Source organism: Talpa occidentalis, unplaced genomic scaffold (genome assembly GCF_014898055.3).
Source record: "Talpa occidentalis isolate TD23 unplaced genomic scaffold, MPIMG_talOcc4v2.1 talOcc4.5, whole genome shotgun sequence".
NCBI lineage: Eukaryota > Metazoa > Chordata > Mammalia > Eulipotyphla > Talpidae > Talpa > Talpa occidentalis.
In genome coordinates this window covers 136,983,981-137,003,498 of record NW_023604861.1, presented here as the reverse complement: position 1 = coordinate 137,003,498, position 19,518 = coordinate 136,983,981, and the positions used below count along the sequence as shown (strand labels likewise).

At 45.1% G+C, this 19,518-nt stretch overlaps 1 protein-coding gene across 1 annotated transcript in view; it reads right to left on the bottom strand.

The window, feature by feature from the left end:
• Positions 1-10,996: 10,996 nt before the first annotated feature.
• Positions 10,997-19,518, bottom strand: part of YWHAQ (tyrosine 3-monooxygenase/tryptophan 5-monooxygenase activation protein theta) — a 30,114-nt gene continuing 21,592 nt past the window's right edge. The window contains exons 3-6 of the mRNA XM_037528539.2: positions 17,093-17,216; positions 14,723-14,886; positions 13,737-13,832; positions 10,997-12,073 (exon numbers count right to left, since the gene is read on the bottom strand). Coding sequence (XP_037384436.1) covers positions 12,014-12,073; positions 13,737-13,832; positions 14,723-14,886; positions 17,093-17,216 — 444 coding nt within the window. The 3' untranslated portion in view covers positions 10,997-12,013. The remainder of the gene's footprint in view (positions 12,074-13,736; positions 13,833-14,722; positions 14,887-17,092; positions 17,217-19,518) is intronic.

Sequence of the window (19,518 nt, the reverse complement as noted above, 5' to 3'; positions counted from 1 at the left end):
TCACGTAAGGTCGCCAGCAGGGAAGAGAATACATTTCTATTTTCTTCTCTTCCTCCTTGTGTGCTGCCAAGTTTAATATTAACGTTCTTGTGATTGACTCATTGCTCTTCCTACAGCTGTTTTCTCTACGAAGGTGGGAGATAAGGATTCATGCTCCCCCCTCCCCGAGCTGTCCAGATCCTGTGGGACAGCTCTCCGGATCTCGGGCCAAACACTCTGGGAACAAAACTTGTTGCCAGGTTTGGGGACTGACGCCACCTACAGAACCTTATTCCATGTGTCTGTCCTTGGAAAGTAAATTAACGGTTAACAGTCTTGAAGAACTTGTTCTTTGCTTTTTGGCAAATTCCAATTTATTCTTGTTTGACAGTGAATGATAAACTGCATGAGTAATTCCCATTTTCCATCTAAATCCCCACATTTCCCACCTTGCCCAGCAGCTTCACCTCCTCACTCACCTGCCAAAGCTGCTATCAAGGAGTCAAGCACTGGGCCTCCTGCCTCTTCTCTTGCCCTGCCCGTGGGTCCTAAGAAGACCAAGAGCTCAGGCTGCAGTAGATGGAAAGAAAAGCAACACACCCTTGGGGAGCAGACCCAGGGCAGAAGGCCCGGGACCTGGGGAGTGCTTTGCATACCTTGGAAAGAGCTCAGTCGTTTTCCAGAAATGCTGGCTGGGGCAGGGAGGGCTGCCCCACCCCTAGCTAGCTCTCAAAAAAAAAAAAAAACATCTAATCTATTAGACAAAGAAACAAGCTGAGGCCTGAAGGGTTCTGGCTGAATAGGAATAAGCCTGTCAGTCCTTCTTGTGTAAAAGTGGCTCATTCATCATAAGGTAGAAAGACAAGGGGGGTCCAGTGGGTATGGCCTGTCGGTGCTGCAACCCCAGCTTGGCGTGGAAGCTGATGTGACACATCCCCAGAGCTGGGCAGTGGGCAGTTCACACAGCTGAGTGGCACCTCACAGGCATCAGGAGGTCAGAGTCTGGGATGCCCGTGGTGGGGTATGCTCCTAAGAACATCTTAGAATCAAACAGGCTGCAGGCGCCCTGCTTCCATGCCGCCTAGATTACGGTGCGCACAGGGAGAACGGACCACTGTCCCGTGGACCCTCTGCCATGGGGGCGCCCAACACTGACCTGTGCTTCTGAGGGACTGCTCACCACAGAGCTGGCCAGAGCTGCCTGGGGGACGTTCCCATTTCTTTGCTGGCTTCCCCTGAAGCAGCACGCGTCAGACAAGAGAGCCGACGCAGAATTACAACACTGGCTCACTTCCAGTCCCATGGACAGCCTGGTCGCTCCATCGAGTGACTTGTTGACTCATTTACAGTCAGATATTTTCTAGAAATACTCACAAACATCCACTCAACACTGCAGTTAGTGACATGGCTGTGAACTTTAAATGCACAAGGAATGTACTTGTCATCCTGACCAGCCATTTCCTTTGCAGTAACTTAATGCATGAAGCAGATCACAGCAGAGCTGCTGGGTGCAAGGCACCCCGAGGCCTTCCTGGAGTTTACAGAGAGGTCCAGTGATTTTCCCAAAGCCCCACGGTGAGCTCACTGCAGGGACAGGTGCCCAGGCCTCTAACTTCCAGCCCAGGGCCATCTGCTAGACTGTGGTAACTGCAGTCACCTCCTGGAGGTGGGCCTGGCTGACACGGGCTCCCCCTGTGGATTTTGAGCTCCATCCAATGGGTGTACCCAACTAATCGGATCACCCTCAAGGCCCAAACCATGCAAAAGGAAAGGCGGGGAGGCAGTCACTCACCTGGTCGCTGCCAGCACCTCAAGAGCAGGGCACTCAAGTGGAGCTCTTGATGCAAAATTCAAAAGTGAGACAACCATTTTGGGAGTTGAAGGAGGAGAACCGCACTCTCTGTACACAGGTAAGAGCTCTTAGCTCCTGGAGACGCAGGGAATTTGCCCTTGAGATTTTTGTTAAGCAAAAGGGGGCAGGCAGCCTCACTTGGGTCTGGAAAGGCTTCTCTGGTCTAGCTGTGAAGAGCGAGGAGATTGCTCTCCCCACTGCCACATTAGAAGCGTTATCTCCCGGGGGCCAGCAGGAACCCTCCTCATTCTGAACCCAGAAAGTTTGCCGCGGGTTTTCTCTCAGTGCTACTTCAACGAAAGGTCTGACAGGAGGAACAGGCACTGCCAGCCAGAAAGGCCATTCCAGACCCGGGCAGTGTTGTCCAAGAGCAACTCTCACGGACTCAGCCTGAAGCACACGGCAGTCATGGACATCGTGCCAGAATGGCTGGTCCTGAATCTAAGGGAGCTTCGGCACCAACGCTCTGGGAGAGGCAGCGGAGGGCCAGAGGGACCCACTCAATGAGACTGCAGAAGCAGACGAACCCGATGGGAGACACTCTAAGGGAATTCTGACTCCTGCAACAACAGTGCCCTCCAAACAAGAGGAGCTAGATTGAGAGGAGACCCTGCAAACAAATCGAACAGGTGGTCTTCATGACTCCAGATTGACAAACTACTGGAAATGTATTTTTGAGACACTTGGAGAAGTATAGCTATGAGCTAATAAATGCTGCTGAAGACTAGTGCAGGGGCAGGAAGGCAGAGGGCAGGATCTTTCATGATCCAGGCAGACGGGTAAAGGAGAGTCCTGGAGCCCTCAGCAGGCTCCCAGCCCCCGGCGAATCTTAACTCTTTCTGGGCTCTGGTGTTCTCTTGAGCCGCTGTTGCCCTTTCTCCTCTCCGGCGTCCCCGTGATGCCGCTCTTATAAGCCCTGGCTCAGGCCAGGTGCACCCACCTATGCATGCCCACACCCCACTCCAGGTGCCCGCCATCAGGCATGCGTGTAGGACCGCAGGGATCCATCATTGATGCTAATGGCCAGAGGGCGGAAAAGCCTGATAATTTTTCACCTACCTACAACTAGGTAACCTGGGAGACATGATAACGGCATGAAAGGAAATGCAGTATTTTTTTTTAATGATTTATTTAATTATTTATTTATTTATTTATTTATTTATTTATTTATTCATTCATACAAGCACTGGGTACAGTCAGAAGCGCGGGAGGGCGAGAGAATTCACCAGAGCCAGAGCGGGGAACATAACAGGCAGACTGAAGAAGTACACTGCTGAGGGGAGCAGCGGGCGGCAGGAGAGGTCTGCGCGCCATGTGGGACCCTCGCCGGCGGCCGGGGACTGAACAGGCGCTGCAGATGCTGCGGGCAGCTTCGCAGCCCAGCGCTCAACCGCTGCGCCACCAGGGGAGGCCCGGAAATGCCGTATTTCTTACATGTGCACTGAATTGTGAAACTGGGAAAAGACACGATGCCTGATGCTTGCTCTAAAATATTTCAGCAAAGAGAAATCAGTTATTTCATAATAAAAAAATCCAGCAAAATGCTCTAACAGTGTGAATCAAGGCCCATGTCTATCTGGGAGCCGCCCACTAGGTTCTTGCCACTGCCAGGACCTGGCCCTTGTCCGTTTTGTCCATGTGGCATAAGCTCCAGATTGTGAGCGAACATTTACCGCACACGGAACGCCTCGACTGGCTCGCCCCCCAGCAGTGCTCTGCCACGTCACCGTTACAGGCACGGTGACCTGCCCTAGGCCCAGAGCTGCGTGGCTGCATCCTCCTCACCGGCGCCCGCAGGTTCGTAGCGCCAGCTCTCCTTGTGAACAGGCGGCACCAAGGAACCCTAGACCACGTGGGGCTTGGGCCCTCCCACTGTGTCCCACACTGCCCAGGCTGCACCATGCCCTGCCCCAAACCCAGGCCACTCTGCTGCTTGCTGGACACACATGTTCCCTGAAGGCCACTGTGATCTGGGTGGTTTGGTGTTTCCTGCGCTCCTGGCTGGTCCATGCCCCCAGAGGAGCCATGAGAGGTGAGGCCGGTTCTTTCGTTTTTAAATACCTTGTTGCCAAACTCAGGTTAGAAAACACACCCTCAACAACCAAGACTTGGTCACTTCTCTTTTCATTATTTGATCTACTAGAAATTTAAGCCAACATGGGCCTCCCTGGTGATGCAAGGGGTTAAGCACAGCACTATGAAGCAATCCGCAGCCTCTGCAGCGTGAGGCAGGCCAGGGAGCTACCCACATGGCGCAGCAGACCTCTCCTGTCTTGCCCGCTGCTCCCCTCAGCAGTGTATTTCAGTCAATCTGCCTGTTTTGCTCCCCACTCTGTCTCTGATGGATCTTCTCAACCCCCGCGTCTCTGGCCTGTGCCCCAGCTTTTATATGCATAAATAAAAATAAATCTTTAAAAAAAAGAAATTTAAGCCAATTTGCAGAGGTAACTGCACAGCATGTCACCATACAAGGCACTTGTGATTTGGCCTGCAAAGCCGATCAGCCCTGCACCCTTAAACAGTCACAACATAGTCTTAAAGGCCTGCACATTATTTCTTCTCTTAAGAGGTTTGCTGGGTCCAGCGTTGGCCACGTGACCCACAGAGCCATTAATCAACTCCGCATGAAGCCCCAGCAAGTTCCTGGGCCTCTGACCCATCACCAAACTGCATCCCTGGCTTCCTCTCTCAAGCTTCTAGCCAATCTCCCATCAGCACCGATGGCCCATTAATTCTGAAGGCAGACATCTGACCCATCTCCACCAGCCAGACCCCGTCTCCTGACCAGAGGCCTTAGGGATCAATTTTTCTCATTTATATCCTTGGCATCTTGTCAAGTCATAAGATCTGTTGGGTCAGGATTAGGGTAAAATTGCATTCTAGTTCTACTTGAAAACAGTTAACGAGCAAGGACTGAGAGTCAGGGCAGTTACCCACAGGGCTGCCTGTTCTGCTTACAGAACCAACCTTAGGTGCTGAGAGGAAGGCGCTCTCATTCATTAGCATCAGGTGGGCACAAATCTCAAGACTGAGGGTCAGATCCAGAATGCGCCAACTGACTGATCTTCCCTGCAGAGAAACTCACCTGATCTGTACCTCACTGTTCGTGGTACCAAATCCTGGCCTGCAGCAGCATCACCCAGAGTTCTGAGGAACGCATCAGACCTACCCAGCCTCAGCAAATCAAAAATTCTGTGTGCTTCGGCGGGCCTCCAGCACCTGGAAGTTGGGTGCTTGCTAAAGCTTGAGGATTACGGCCTAGAGACTCTGTCACTTACCAAACACAAAACTCACAGAAGCAAAAGCATTTCTTCTTGACACTGGTTTTCTGGGTCTTGATTCTCCTTCACTTCCACACGATGACTTCCCCATTCTATTACAGCAGACAATGCCAGTTAGATGCAAAACCGTGCTTAGTAGTTTCTTTAAGCTTTGCATTCCCAAGTGACACTGTCATTTTTTTGTGCTTGTCCTTGAAAATCTAGGGCAAGAGGGCTGCTCAAAGCACGGCTGACTTTCTTACCCACAAGGCTGGTTTCACTTTCTCAGAACTTTCCATTCTGAAATGAGGCTGTCCTGCTCCTCACTCTGTTCCCACGTGGGTGCTCCACATACGTGGATTCCACAACCCTTCACGCCTGGAAATGCTTTCACACAGTGGCTCACAGGCAGGATCAGGATTGACCTTTTTATAGGTAAGAAAATTGAAGTCGAGAGGAGGGAAGCCCACAGCTGTGCAGCGTGAAGTCCCAGAGCCCAGTCCTCAGTTCAGTGCAGGGCTCCTGTGAGGACTCCGTCTTTCACAAGTGGAGGCAGGCACATGGGTGCCGGGTCTTCCACGTCCAGGCCACCTGCTCCTCGGTCGCACCATGTCTCGGGCTATGCGGCTGTGAGATAGACAAGTCTAGTGCAGAAGAGTGAATAGTCTCGTCTCATTTATTTCCCTGGATCTCAGTGTTGCCACCAATGCCGGAAAACCAGTCTCTAGAAGTCTTTCTGATGACTCCTGCAAGGTTCTTATCAAGACCCAGAATAGCTGGAAGACCACCACCGTCGAGGGGAACGGCTGAAACAAGGTCTGTCTAAACACCCTCACCTCCAGAATGCACTGCTCGGTACTGATTCTAGAAGGGCAAAAGCCTGGTAATGGCAGCAGAAAGCCAGAAACAAGTGGTTTGATCTCCCTTAGGGCCCCGAGTTATTCAAGCGGATGGTGTAGGGTGGAGTTCACCAATTGGGTGGGTGGCAGGGATGTCTGCAACCTACGTCAACAACCAGGATAGGGCACCCCCGGTGGTGCAAGGGGTTAAGCACCGCACAATGAAGCTGTCCACAGCCTCTGCAGCACGAGTTCGATCCCTGGCCAGGGAGCAAGCCACATGGCGCAGCAGACCTCTCCTGTCTCCCTGCTGCTCCCCTCAGTAGCGTATTTCGTCAGTCTGCCTGTTCTGCTCCCCACTCTGTCTCTGGTGAATCCTCTCACCCCCATCATCTCTGGCCTGCACCCCAGCTCTTGTATGCATAAATAAATGTTTAAAGAAAAAAAAAAAACCAGGATACATGTCCAGGTGCCTCAGCAACCTGAGGCTAACCCAAGCCTTAGTGGGTGGATTAGCAGCTCCCTTACACACCTGCAGAGGAAAGACGGCTGCACTCGGAGTTGAATGCAGGGGGCCTTGAACAAACCTTTTCAGGTTTACAATGCCACGGAGGCTGTCACAGGAAAAAAAAAAAAAAAGGATTTCTGCATATGATGACAGAGGTCTACTGCTATAACCATACCTGGGCCTTTAGGGCACAGCACGCACATCCCACACCTGAGTGGGGAGGGAGCGGTGGCCCAGCCCAGCCCAGCTCACATCCCCAGCAAGCGCGCCTGCAGGACAGAACTTGACTGGTTAGCAAGTTAGCAACTCCTGAGTCTTTGTTCAATTCAGTTAGCCCTTTGAATGGCATTTGACTAAGAACCCCAGATATTCCTGAAAGAGCATCTCCCAGCTCAGACAAACGAATTCAGGCACCGTCGTGAGGCCCATTGTGCTGATTTCACTCGTGGCTCAAGCCAGTTTCAAGTCCACTTAAGAGATTCCCATCCCGTGAAAGCCCGTTAAGCCTCCTCGCTAGGCCAGAACATCTAACTCTGCCGAGCTTCTGGGTTTAAGTGCATCCTTAGTGGCCTCAGCCTGTGACATGTGGCAGAACTAGCATCTGAGGACAAAGATGACAGAACTGATCTTCACCCAGTCCCTCAAACAACGTGGAATGTGAGCATCACTCTCATAAAGGCTGTCTCCCCTTCGTTCTAAAGGGTGTCATGGCACTTGCTGTCCAGCACATCCGAGGTAGGAAATGCGGCCGCTGTAGCGATGCTGTAAGGGAAAGGGACCCAGTGATGCCAACATTAAAACGGATCTTCTTCATGACAGTTACGAACCACCTACTGTCCAAGGACGTGCATTGCAAAGAAACCTTCAAGACCATCTAGGAAGAGCTTTCAAACTCACTTGAAATAAATTTGACTTCACCACCCACTGAAACTGATTTCACAAAATATTATCCCTGTCAACATGCCGTATGTCAACAGTCCACAGTTTTATTAAAAAAAAAAAACAGTAACAAAGGCTGGCTCTGATTCATGATGTATCCACTATCCACCATGGGTCATGGCCTGAACTTAAAAAGTACTTCTCTGCTACCCCTTTAATCCTGCACAAAGGGCTACTTTGCTCAGTAGCTAAGAGAACTGACTTTAGCCACCCAGACTCAAATCCTGGCACCACGACTTCCTGAGCTTAAGACCCAATTCTAGGACATGACTTCAGCTTCTGTGCCTGTTACCTCATCCATGAACCAGGGAAAACCCTACTTTGCAAATCTTAACAAAACTGAGCTGTACTGTACTCGTGAAGGTGGGAAGATCAAGCCCTCCCTGTGCCAGTCCAGGATCACATGCCGCCACTAGTCAGAGGGACGCTCAGGCCAAACCCCGACGACAGATTTCCCACCAGGCCTTAGCCCTGAGAACACTCCGCTAGCACGGACTACACGAGGGCCGCCCGCCATGCAGTGTGAAGCCAAACAAACGTGGATCATAACCTCGCCAAAATACTTGGCAAGAAATGCTTGCTTCCTTACTCTCTCAAGTTTATTAGAAAGCTCACACCTTAAAAAAAAAAGTCATTTTCACTGAAAATTTCTTTCAATTTAGCCAGTGGAGAATTGAGAATTTGGAATTATTTGCATCTGAGTTTTGGGTTGAGGGGGCTTTGGGAGTAGGAGGGTCTAGTTTCAGGCCGAACCTCAGCTAGTTGCTGGGAGTTAGCTGATCTTCTTGAACTTTTTTTCATACAAAGTTACTTCTAACATGTCCTAATATTTTTGAGATTTCCTCAAGACAAGGCTGGCAGATGAAGGGGAATAGGAGGAAGTTGAGAAGAGGAATATAAACACACAAACCTCTGAAAGGTAGTGGAAAAAGATAACAACCCCATTTATTTGCCACCATATCAAGCTGAACACCCACAGCAGGCAACAGCGGCTTAGCAATCAACCCGGTATGGCCTTGGAGTGTCATATCCAGCCTGTCACTTAATGGGCACATAACTTTGGACAGTAATTGTTTCCCCTGATCTCCTGTCCTCTTCAATCAAGGGGAAATAGAGTGGGGGGCAACTGTGTATAGTGCACAACCAACGCTGGCGGCCCACCCCAAAGGGCTTGCATTGTCTGTGGACACGCTCAAGGCAGGTCATGGGAGCTGAAGACCGGGAGGGCTCCAGCAGCCCCCACCTCCACCCCGCCCCAGGTAGTCACTATCACTTATCGCCCCTCCAATGACCAGCCCGGAAAGGGTAGCCATTTGTAAGTGAGACGTGCCCCAAGCTGCCTTTCCAAAGATGATCTTCACAGGTGGCCACTCCAGCTTCCTTAGAGACTGCTCACTGCGGAAAGCAGTTTATACTGGCACTTAGATTTGCACAAAATTCAATACTAATATATACCATATACCTATATGTAACTCTTTCACAAAGCTGATCAAGTACGAAATGCAGCAAGAAAGATGTAGATGTGACAGAGTGAAACATACACCATAACTGCCCCGATCAGCTTCAAATAGTCTTCCGAAATTAAAAAGAATTCTGAGCTTTTGTAGTTTTATTAGTAAACGGACACCTATAAATCACTTAGAATTAAGTTGGTGTACACAGTCACACGTCCTTGCCTCAAATGTATTTCACTGATTGGCTTGACTTATTAAAAAGTCCATTTAAAAATAAGTGACTAGAGGGCCTCCCCGGTGGCGCAGCGGTTGAGCGCTGGGTTGCGATGCTGCCCGCAGACTCTGCAGTGCCGGTTCGATCCCCGGCTGCTCCCCGGCCACCGGAGGAGGGTCCCACATGGTGCACTAGACCTCTCCTGCCACCCGCTGCTCCCCTCAGCAGTGTACTTCGGTCCTTCTGCCTGTTCTGCATCCTGCTCTGACTCTGGTGAATTCTCTCACCCTCCCATGCTTTTGACTATACCCAGTGCTTGTATAAATAAATAAATAAATCTTTTAAAAAAAATTTAAAAAAAAAAAAATAAGTGACTAGAACTCATCATTTCAAGTTATTTTACTTTTCTACAAGAATTGGTGCACCTCTTTCAATAGTCTTCTTAGTGTTTTCCCCAATTTCAAAAACTGTTAAGTGCAAGTCGACTGATACACATTTAAGGAACAGGCATGAATCTATTCTACCACCAAGAAAAAAAAAGTCCTGGTCTTGTAAAATCAGCCATTGCTGCTTGAATGTACTGTATCCTGGGAGGGCAATTCCTAATGCTTCTACTTTCGATAGTGTTTGAATACAACCCCTCCCAAAATATTTTGTTTAGATTGATTTTTTTAAAGATTGATTTATTTATGCATACAAGAGATATGAGGCCAGAGATACGAGGATTCACCAGAGACAGAGTGAGGAGCAGAACAGGCGGATCCACTGAAATCCACTGCTGAGGGGAGCAGCGGGGAGACAGGAGAGGTCTGCTGCAACATCTGGGTAGCTCCCTGGCCAGGTATCGAACTCCTGCTGCAGTGGCCACAGACAGCTTCATAGCGCTGATGCTCACCCCCTTGCGCCACCAGAGAGGCCCCTCACAAGTTATTTTAAATTATAAAACCTAAATGACATTTTAAAGAAAAACTGCCAAGTAAGTTCTAACTATAAAATCGGTTTAACATTAGACAATTCTGAACTACCTCTAATTTTAAAAATTAAAAGTGCAGACATGGCTCTCGACTCTCCCTTTCCTTTGAGGAAGGCTTGTCCTTATTCTCGGCACTGTGTCCACCTGGTATAAGCAAGGAGGCCGCCAAATCTGAGGGCCAAAGGAGATGCCACAGGCTGGGCCCCTTTTAAAAATGCCCGAGTCCCCTGAAGCAAGGCCAGTAAAATCTGGGACTAACGCTGGGAACAATCGGCAGAGGGCTGCGTTGGTAACTTGGGATGACAGCTTTATTCAGCACATACTACTTTATTAAGACATGGTAATTTTTTTCCCCCAATGCACAACATTCTTCCCATGTTTATAAAAATTATTTAAAATGCTATGTCTTACCGATTTAGATTGCTGAGAAACAAAATCCCATTAATCTTACTTAAACAGGCATTTTCCCAAGTACCATTCAATTCTTTCACTGCCCCTGAGAAAACAAATCAAAAGCACATTTGAGGAGATAAAGACAATCCTAAATAGCTTTAATTTCTCAGATTATCTTCTAACTTTAAATTCCCAGGTTAATAAAGACAGGTTACACACTGTGATAGAAAACCAAAATTTGGAACTCACTAATGATACCACTGAATGTTTACAAAGAAAATCTGAAAACGAAGCACGTGAGGTCCTCTTGGGCTCTGACGCGGCGTGGCTATCACGGAAGCGTAACTTCAACTCCAATACCAGCCACAGCACTCACGATCAGTCGACTTTTCTGATCTTAAAATATCCACTCGATTCCATGGAACACATAACTGGGTATCACATCTGAGGACGAGATGGCCCACATATTCCACCAATGGTAAGCCAGAACTCGGGAAAATTTTGCTCAGTCTTAGACACTTCGGATCTCCCTATACATTCTATCACAAGGCAGAGAGTATGCAATTGTTACAAAGCCATAGTACATGGTTTATAAAACGTAATTTTATTTTATGTTACTCTGCTGTTACACAGGGCATAACACTTTCACAAGGCTTTTTGGGACTACAGTCAATGATGAGCATCACACAGTAGTGGTCCAACTCTCTAAGTAACAATCACGAGACAAACTGGACACCCTCTCACACGTGCACAAATCTGCATGGAAAAGTACTAAAGTTTTAGACTTGGACTGTGTACTTTATTTTCCCTTTCGAGTGTATTAAGAAATGACATGCACTTTATTTTGCCAAAAGCAATGCTTGTATTTTGGCAACAACATGCTACTTCTGTTACACAGTAAAGTGAATACCAGAACTACAAAGGCAGGAGGTGTAAGTGAATTTTTATTGGGAAGGGAAGTTGTCAACTTCAACAGCAGCAATGAAGAGTGAATAAGGAAACTCCCTGTTGTCACAGACACACAAGCCTCCATCACACAGGACACAGGAGGCACTTGAAATTGTGACCCCTGGCCCAGAAATGTCAATGCTTTCCCATTCAATCTGATACTTCTGGATTCCTATGAACAAGGAATACATGAAGGGCATGGAGAAGTTGCCTGCTGAAAGGAAACCCAAAGAAGAGAGAGAGAGAGGGAATGCAGAAATGAGGAAGTGACGCAGAACACGCTTTAATGTAATGAGCTACATCTTCATGTCTTCACAGTAATACAAAACACAGTCACTTGCAGAACTGGTTCAGATTACTTAAATACCAGGTGCACTTTTAGTCCTCTACATAAGTGTCTGGAAGTTACTTATGTTTCTATGAAATGAAGCTATTAATACTTTTCTACAGCAGTAACTGCACACCAGGAAGGCCAGGACAAACACAAATCAAGGAATGGAGTTTTCCCAAAGCTGCAGTGTGAAAAGACTATAAACAGTTGATTCCATACACATGAATGGGTTTCTTTGCTATAGGAAATCCAAATGAAATAAGGAATGGAGATGTGTAAAAAGGTTTCTCTTGAGGGGAAGAAGGATGACACCCTGTATGCACTTAGTTTTCTGCCCCTTCTGCCGCATCACATTCTTCTCCTGCACTGTCTGATGTCCATAACTAGGGAAAAAAAGGGAACCATAGTAAGTCACTATTTCTTGATTAGGTAACTGTATCAAGCCCTACTGTGATAACAACATGAATTCTAAGAGAAATAAATTATTCAAACAAGATTACGATGAAGACTAGGAATTACGTTTCTCAAGACCCCAAGTACTAGCAGCTCCTCCCAGAGTATCTGTGTAGATCTTACCCAGTACATTTACAAAGACACAGACACGTACGCTCTTTGAATACAACCTTTAAATCTTGCCCTGTATCTTAAAATACAAAAATTTCAAGGGAAAAAAGTTAACACCCTTAATGCTAATGCTTGCTCCATTCACATAGTCCAATGGTCTTCTTGAAAGCACTATTAAAATATAATTTATGAAATTAATAAGGCAACAAATTATTAAGTGTGTGTGTGTGGGGAAGCACGATGGGGCACCTAACTGTGTTCCATTATGCAAAGTGCCATCATCTAAAAGAAGCAGGCTCACTCTGAGTTGCTGCCAAGAGTTAGATGGTAGAGGATGGAGGGCAGTACAGGGCAGCTGCATGCAGATACATGGAGGGGTCTTGAATTAGGATGTTAAGACAAATAAAACTGATCTCCAAGAATCTCTCTAATTTTAGTATGGAATGAAGAAGGGAAGTCAAATCTTATTAACTATAATCAACAGCTCTCAGAATGGGTTTCTATTAGACCAACACCGAGACACTAGTGGCAATTTTAGGAAAAGCTCAAATCTTTCATCACCTTTAAATGAGTAAGATACTAAAAACAAACAAATCTCTCTGAAGAGCTCTCACTTCAAGAAAGAAACGCCACCATGTAAGAGATGGCGTCTCCTCGGCACATCCGGGAAGAAACAGCACAGCCCAGCCTGCCCCCTCCAGAGCTGGCCATGCAGCCCGGGCCAGTGTCCGGCACGGCAACAGAGGCACTATGGTGGGGGTGAAGCGCCTTCACAACTTCCATGTTCAGGAACGCTGAACAGGAGTGGTGCTAAAAAAACAAAACATAAGCGCCACAAAGCGCTACCTAGCAAAAGATAAAACACCACCGCGAGGGGTGTGTGTGTGTGGGGGGTTCCCTTCTTTCACATCATTTCTAAATTTTCACATATCAAATGCACTTGCATCTACAAAAGGTAAGTAAAGCTCAATGTGTATTTTTCCTCCATTACTATCCAAGAAGTAGGGAGAGAAACACAAATTATTAAAAGGCAAATAAGCAAAACAGGTTTTAGCCTATGAGCAGGGGTGGAAAGAGAGGCAGTCTAATGACTAGGAAGCATCAGACACAGTTCACAAAATGATGTTATTGAAACAAGGACTTCATACTGCTGTAACTTCCTAACTTGCTGGAGCAAAGGAAGAGGTTACTGTAACCCCATACGCGCTATGTAAATACAATTCTCTGTACCTTTGCTCCAATGAAACAGTTGTGTTAATATTATCAGCCCCTGCAATCTAGGCAGCTTCTGGGGAAGGTGTGATAACACGTCCACTCAACTTGAGAGCCTGTCCACAAAAGAATGGCTATCCTACCCAAAATACTAACAAGTGATCAATATTCAATTCATGCATATATATGTAAGAGCTCCATATAACTGCCCCCAAAATAAACTTTAAGTACTTTTGCTCCTGAAAAGGAAACAAAAGAAAGAAAACTCACTGTTAGGTTGTCTCTAAGCAACTGCATGATGAGGGTGCTGTCTTTGTACGAATCTTCATTCAGTGTATCAAGTTCTGCAATGGCCTCATCGAAAGCCTGATAAACATTAACAGCTGCAGTGAACAACATTTACCTTGGCACAACCTGGTCAGTCTATAACTACAAGTCATTTTTTAATAAAATGATTTAACATCCACTTTGTGTTTTATTATCAATTAAAAACAAAACTCAATGGAATCATTTCCTCAGGGTAAGAACTTAACACGCATGACCTGAAACAAAATTACCCACACCTCCCTCAGCAAACAAGCACTTCCTAGCTCTATCACAGGACACAGCACAGCAGTGATGACCCAATATACCACCAATCATTAAGAACTTTTATTTGTGGGCCTCCCCAGTGGCGCAGCGGTTGAGCGCTGGGCTGCGAAGCTGTGCGCAGCCTCTGCAGCGCCAGTTCGATCCCCGGCCACCGGTGAGGGTCCCACATGGCATGCAGACCTCTCCTGCCGCGCCTGCTGCTCCCCTCAGCAGTGTATTTCTTCGTCTGTCTGCCTGTTCTGTTCCCCGCTCTGGTGAATTCTCTCACCCTCCCGTACTTCTGATTGCACCCAGTGCTTGTATAAATAAATAAAGAAAGAATTAAAACAAAGAACTTATATTTGCAAAAACCCATCTTCTACTCTCCCATTTTGAGACACACTGAGGAACTTAATTATTGTCTAGTGACCAAACATGGCAGGTGTTACTTTCTAAAATGCTTTACCTTTCTTTCATGATTTCTTTATTATTATTATTGTGACCAGTCTGCTTTTTAGACAGGTATTACTGCAGTTTAACCACAGTTGGGAGAGAGGAAGATGTTGAGAAGGGTGGCTGAGAAGGTTAGAAAAAGGAGGAGATACCCAAGTAGAATTCCTAAAAATGAATATACCTATTATCTCAAGTAACCTTAGCTAAAGAGGGTATTTCTAGTCACATCTTACCGTTTTAGCCAGTGTGCAGGCAAGCTCTGGGTTATTAAGGATCTCATAGTAAAATACAGAAAAGTTAAGAGCCAGCCCCAGGCGGATGGGATGTGTGGGTTGCATCTCTTTCTTGCTTATATCAAAAGCCTCTTGGTAAGCTCCCTGGGAATTATCTATCGTTTCTGTGAAGGAAAAACAAAGAAATACTGAAAACATCTCTCCAGTACACAGCACATCAACCTTCCTTTAACATGTGCTTCTTGCTCTCAGCAGAATCAGATTTTTCTCTACAGTTTTCTTGTAAAACCACTTTAGTAAACAAAAACCATCTTGTACTGCATGTTTAAAACTATAAAGTCCTTTGCTTATGTTCAATTTTTAAAAACCATGAGATTATTTTATCTCTAAGGCTGAGACAATTTTCTTTTGTTATGCCTTATTACTTAGAAAATCAGCAATTAAAGGTAATTTGACTGACGTATACAGCAATAGTATCTCAACAAAAATAACATAGCTGGAATACCCCTTCTCAAAATAATGCAAACATTTTATAAAGATGTGAATCAAAATCTTTATTTTTGTGATTTATTTGTAGAAACAATACTGATTCTAGATCTAGGTATTTTATGAAAGGCACCATATCAAAATGCCAATATGTACAATAAAATCCGCCATCTTACCAGAATTTGATTCCAGGCCTAATGAAAATGTCAACATTTCTCTGATTCCTGAATGTGGCCCACTCAGACCTATTTACTTTAGAAGTACTGACCTAACAGAAATTAAGTTATCCCTTTATGGTCTGAATGTGTGCATTTTCCTTCCTCTGAAACAACACATTGTTAATCGAAAGGTGCTGGCGTGGCCCTCACGTCCTAAGCAGTTCTTGTTGTTTGGTGCACACAGAAGAATACAATGAGTAATTGTGAGTTCCTGAGCTATAAGTAGATTACACATAAATGCCAGACCATCTGAATATACATACTATGTGTGGGACTAAAAAATGCCAACATATTGGCCAGAAAGGAATAAATCACATTAATGCTGGTGCTAACATCCCATCTTCCCCAAGACATCCCTTTGACTCATTGGTGTTTACATGTTAGAGTCTGTGTAAGTATTTTTCACGTTCAATTCTGTTTATCTTTAAGACAACAAAAATTATACATCAATGACACAGATTTTGTTACAGCAGGGTATAACAGTTATCTTTCTGTAAATTACACTGATCTTTGAATGGTAAAACTCTCAGTTTCAGTGAGCAAAAACACTCTGTGGGGGTAGGAAACCATACTAAATATTTGGGGCAGGGGAAATATCCTTTTTGGGTAGAGCAAAATTAAGAACCGTACATATTTTGGAAAAAAAATAAGGCATTAAGTGATACATCTACCTAAAACTTGCTTGATAAATTTTGTAGCAGGAACACAAAAAATTTAACAGCATCTGTATTACTACTCAACTGTCAATACTCCAGGAGTATAAATGGGCTGCTAATAACATCAGGTTTAATATTTTTCTTTTACAGTCAAGTTATAGAATTCAGTTACCTTTTCCCTCATATCTGTTTTTAATGACAAATCACATACTAGAAATAATACTCTCATCTCACTTTTCCTTAGAAATTTGGTTAGATGTAGTGATAGTAAATGTCATAAGCCTTTAAGGTAGGTAGCAGTTAATAAATACATCAAACAGAAAAAGTACATCCTGTTTTTACATTTGATACATAACTCCCAGTTATCTTAAGTTTCAAAGTATACTACTACTAGAGGTCACGTGACTGAGGCACACAGAAGGAAATAGAGCCGTCTGCTGTCTGGCCCAGTGGACGTGGTACGGATCTGCATGGAGGTGCTCTCTGAGAAAGCCAACCCCACTGAACATTTTATCTTGAAACTGGGATATTCTCCCAGTTGGAATTTTCTTTGTTTTTCAGCTACCTTTAAGATTATTTGGTATACCTACTTTTATCTGAATGGGGAAGCTATGTACCCATTAGGAGAATCTTCAGCTTTTTTCAAGGAGATGGTGTTTAACGGATTAGCCAGGTTAGCTCAGCAAACAAACAGCCTAGCTCTGAGCATACGGCTCCTGATGTTTTACATTTTCCACCTTCCTATTTCATCCGTTAAGCTAGCCAGCAATCCACCATCCTTTAAAGGTTGTTCTCATAACTGAACAAAATTTACATAATCTAAACAGAAAAAAGTTACAAGAAATAAATTTATTACAAAAAAAGTCATGTGCCATAACACAATCACTCAAAGCATATATGCGAAGATCTTTGGGGCTGAAATGATGGTGAACCAAATCCTAAGGCATGAAAGATTATATCCTCCCTCCTTTTTTATAGTTTAGCTTTACCCTTAAACCAAATATACCTACGTTTTCGATCATCACCACATGCAACTTCGGCGAGGTACCGGAAGTAATCTCCCTTCATTTTCAGATAGAAGACCTTACTCTCTGGATTGGTTGCATTGGCTATTAAATACTTATCCAACAATTCCTGAAAAGGAAGAAAACAAAACATTAGGTATAAACAGAAAGCTATTTCATTACAGACAAGAACTCACAATGAAATGCTTTTGAATCATTAATGACTACAGTAACTCCACACCCCAACCATGGTCCTGAGGCATGCGCCGGGACAGGGGCAGGTGGGTGCCGTTGGCTGAATGCTTTGGTCCAGAGCAAGTGACAATTTCCAATGGGAAAGTCAGATCACACCAACTCGTTCATTCACCAAGCACTTCCTGACATGATCCAGGTGCCCAGCCTGCATTTAAGCAGAGGGGATACAAAAGACACACGATAAGGCCCTGCCCTCAATGGGCTCACAAGCCAGCACAGAAAGGTGAGCGCAAGCACCCACTGTTCCCTGGCGTTAAGCGGTAAGGGACCAAGGCGCTACAGAAGGGAGGATTTGGCTCTGCTGGAGACGGTCACTGGCTTCCCTGGGGCAGGGAAGGAATGGTAGGTATGTAGCAGCTTGGAAAATAAGGCTGTGCAATTAGTTTAGGAAGAGAAAATTGTGTAAGACACTGGGTGTGAAAGAAGAATGCCATTACTGAGAGCCAGGCATCACAGCCCGAGGACTACTCCCGCACTCTGCAGACAGCGCCTCCCCAAGAGGATGAGAGCTAAGCAGTCCACAAACTTACAGAGCAATTGACAGTAATGCTGATATAAGATTATTTTTTAAAACTGGATTAGTATTTAAGTAAGTCTTTTGTCCCCCATTCCATACAAAGAAGTGTGCACTTCAATGAACTAATGTTTGTCAAACTAAGATATTTGCACAAGATGTGCCTGGGAGAGCAGAAAGTATGAAAATATGATCACTATCTTCTGCCAATAATTAAAAAATACACTTTTTTAGTTAAAATATAGGATAGAGTAAAAATCTCATAGAAATTTTAATATACTAATAGCTAAACCGCACAGGTTTGTATGGGGAGTAAAACCAATAAACATGTGTAAAAGCAGAGTATATATGTCACATGTGACGTGCTCAGTAAATGTCAGTGATGCTCATTCAGGTGTTCCTACTCTTCTGCCTAAGCACAAAGTTTGAGAAACACTGATCTACGCAAAGTGAAAGTTAAATAAAAATATCAACTGTGATAGAAAACTGAGAAGCCTGGAGAATAACCTAGAGTAAAGTAAGACTGTTTCAAATTCATACAAAAACATTCCTGAAGAAGTAAAAGGGCTGTTTACAGATAAGGTTTAGAAAGCACAGCTCTAACTCACAAACTGTTGTTTGTCTGATTGAAAATGGACAACAACATGGATGGGGCTAGAAGGAATTATGCTCAATGAAGTAAGTCACAAGGAAAACAAAAAATATCGGATGATTTCACTTATAGGAGAAATACAGGGGAACCGAATAAGGCATCAGGGGAAAAATAATAATAAAAAACACAACAAAACAAAAATGAACAGACAACGATAAACCAGAGACATTCTGCAGGGCAGGGGGAGGGACAGAATGGGGGAGGGAGGGCGCGGGGGGGGGGGGCCTGCGGTAATGGCGCCCAGGGGAACTGGTGGTGCAAATTCTATGGGGACCACACCTGAGGGAAAAAAGCAAAGATTGTTGAAAAATGAACAATGATGTAAAATACATATAAATACAAAAGAAATTTTTAAAAATGGACTACACGGGGCCTCCCCGGTGGCCTAGGGGTTACGTCTCGGCACTATCACTTAGCCTACGAAGTGTGATCCCCGGCCAGGGAGCTGACCCACGCGGGGTGCAGCAGACTCTCCTGTCTCCCTGCTGCTCCCCTCAGCAATGCATTTCAGTCCATCCACCTGCTCTGCTCTCAGCTCTCTCTGGTGAATCCTCTCACCCATCCACCTCTGGGCTGCACCCTAGTTCTACACAAAAATAAATAAAACCTTTAAAAAAATAAATAAAAATGAACTACACAAAACACAATTAAAAGACGTAAAGAGAAAAACATTTCAAATGTGTTAAATCCTTTAAGATATGGTTGGGTTTAAAAACAAAACAGAACCTGAAAGGGATCTGAAACTTAGGGAAAGTTAAACATTACAGGAATATTATTACATGATGAAACCCCAGAAATTTATACATTATAAAAGTGTCAAGTTATCAAAACTGTGGCTTAAATCTGTAAAGTTCATGGGCCTCGAATGCAGCAATAGATGTCATTAAAGGCCACACCCAAACACCAAAGGCAACTGTGAAAACAAACACTGCTTCCACACCGCCATACTTCTAAAATGGAAAAAGAATTTCAGATGGTAGGAATTTCCTCTACTCAACACCACCAACACAA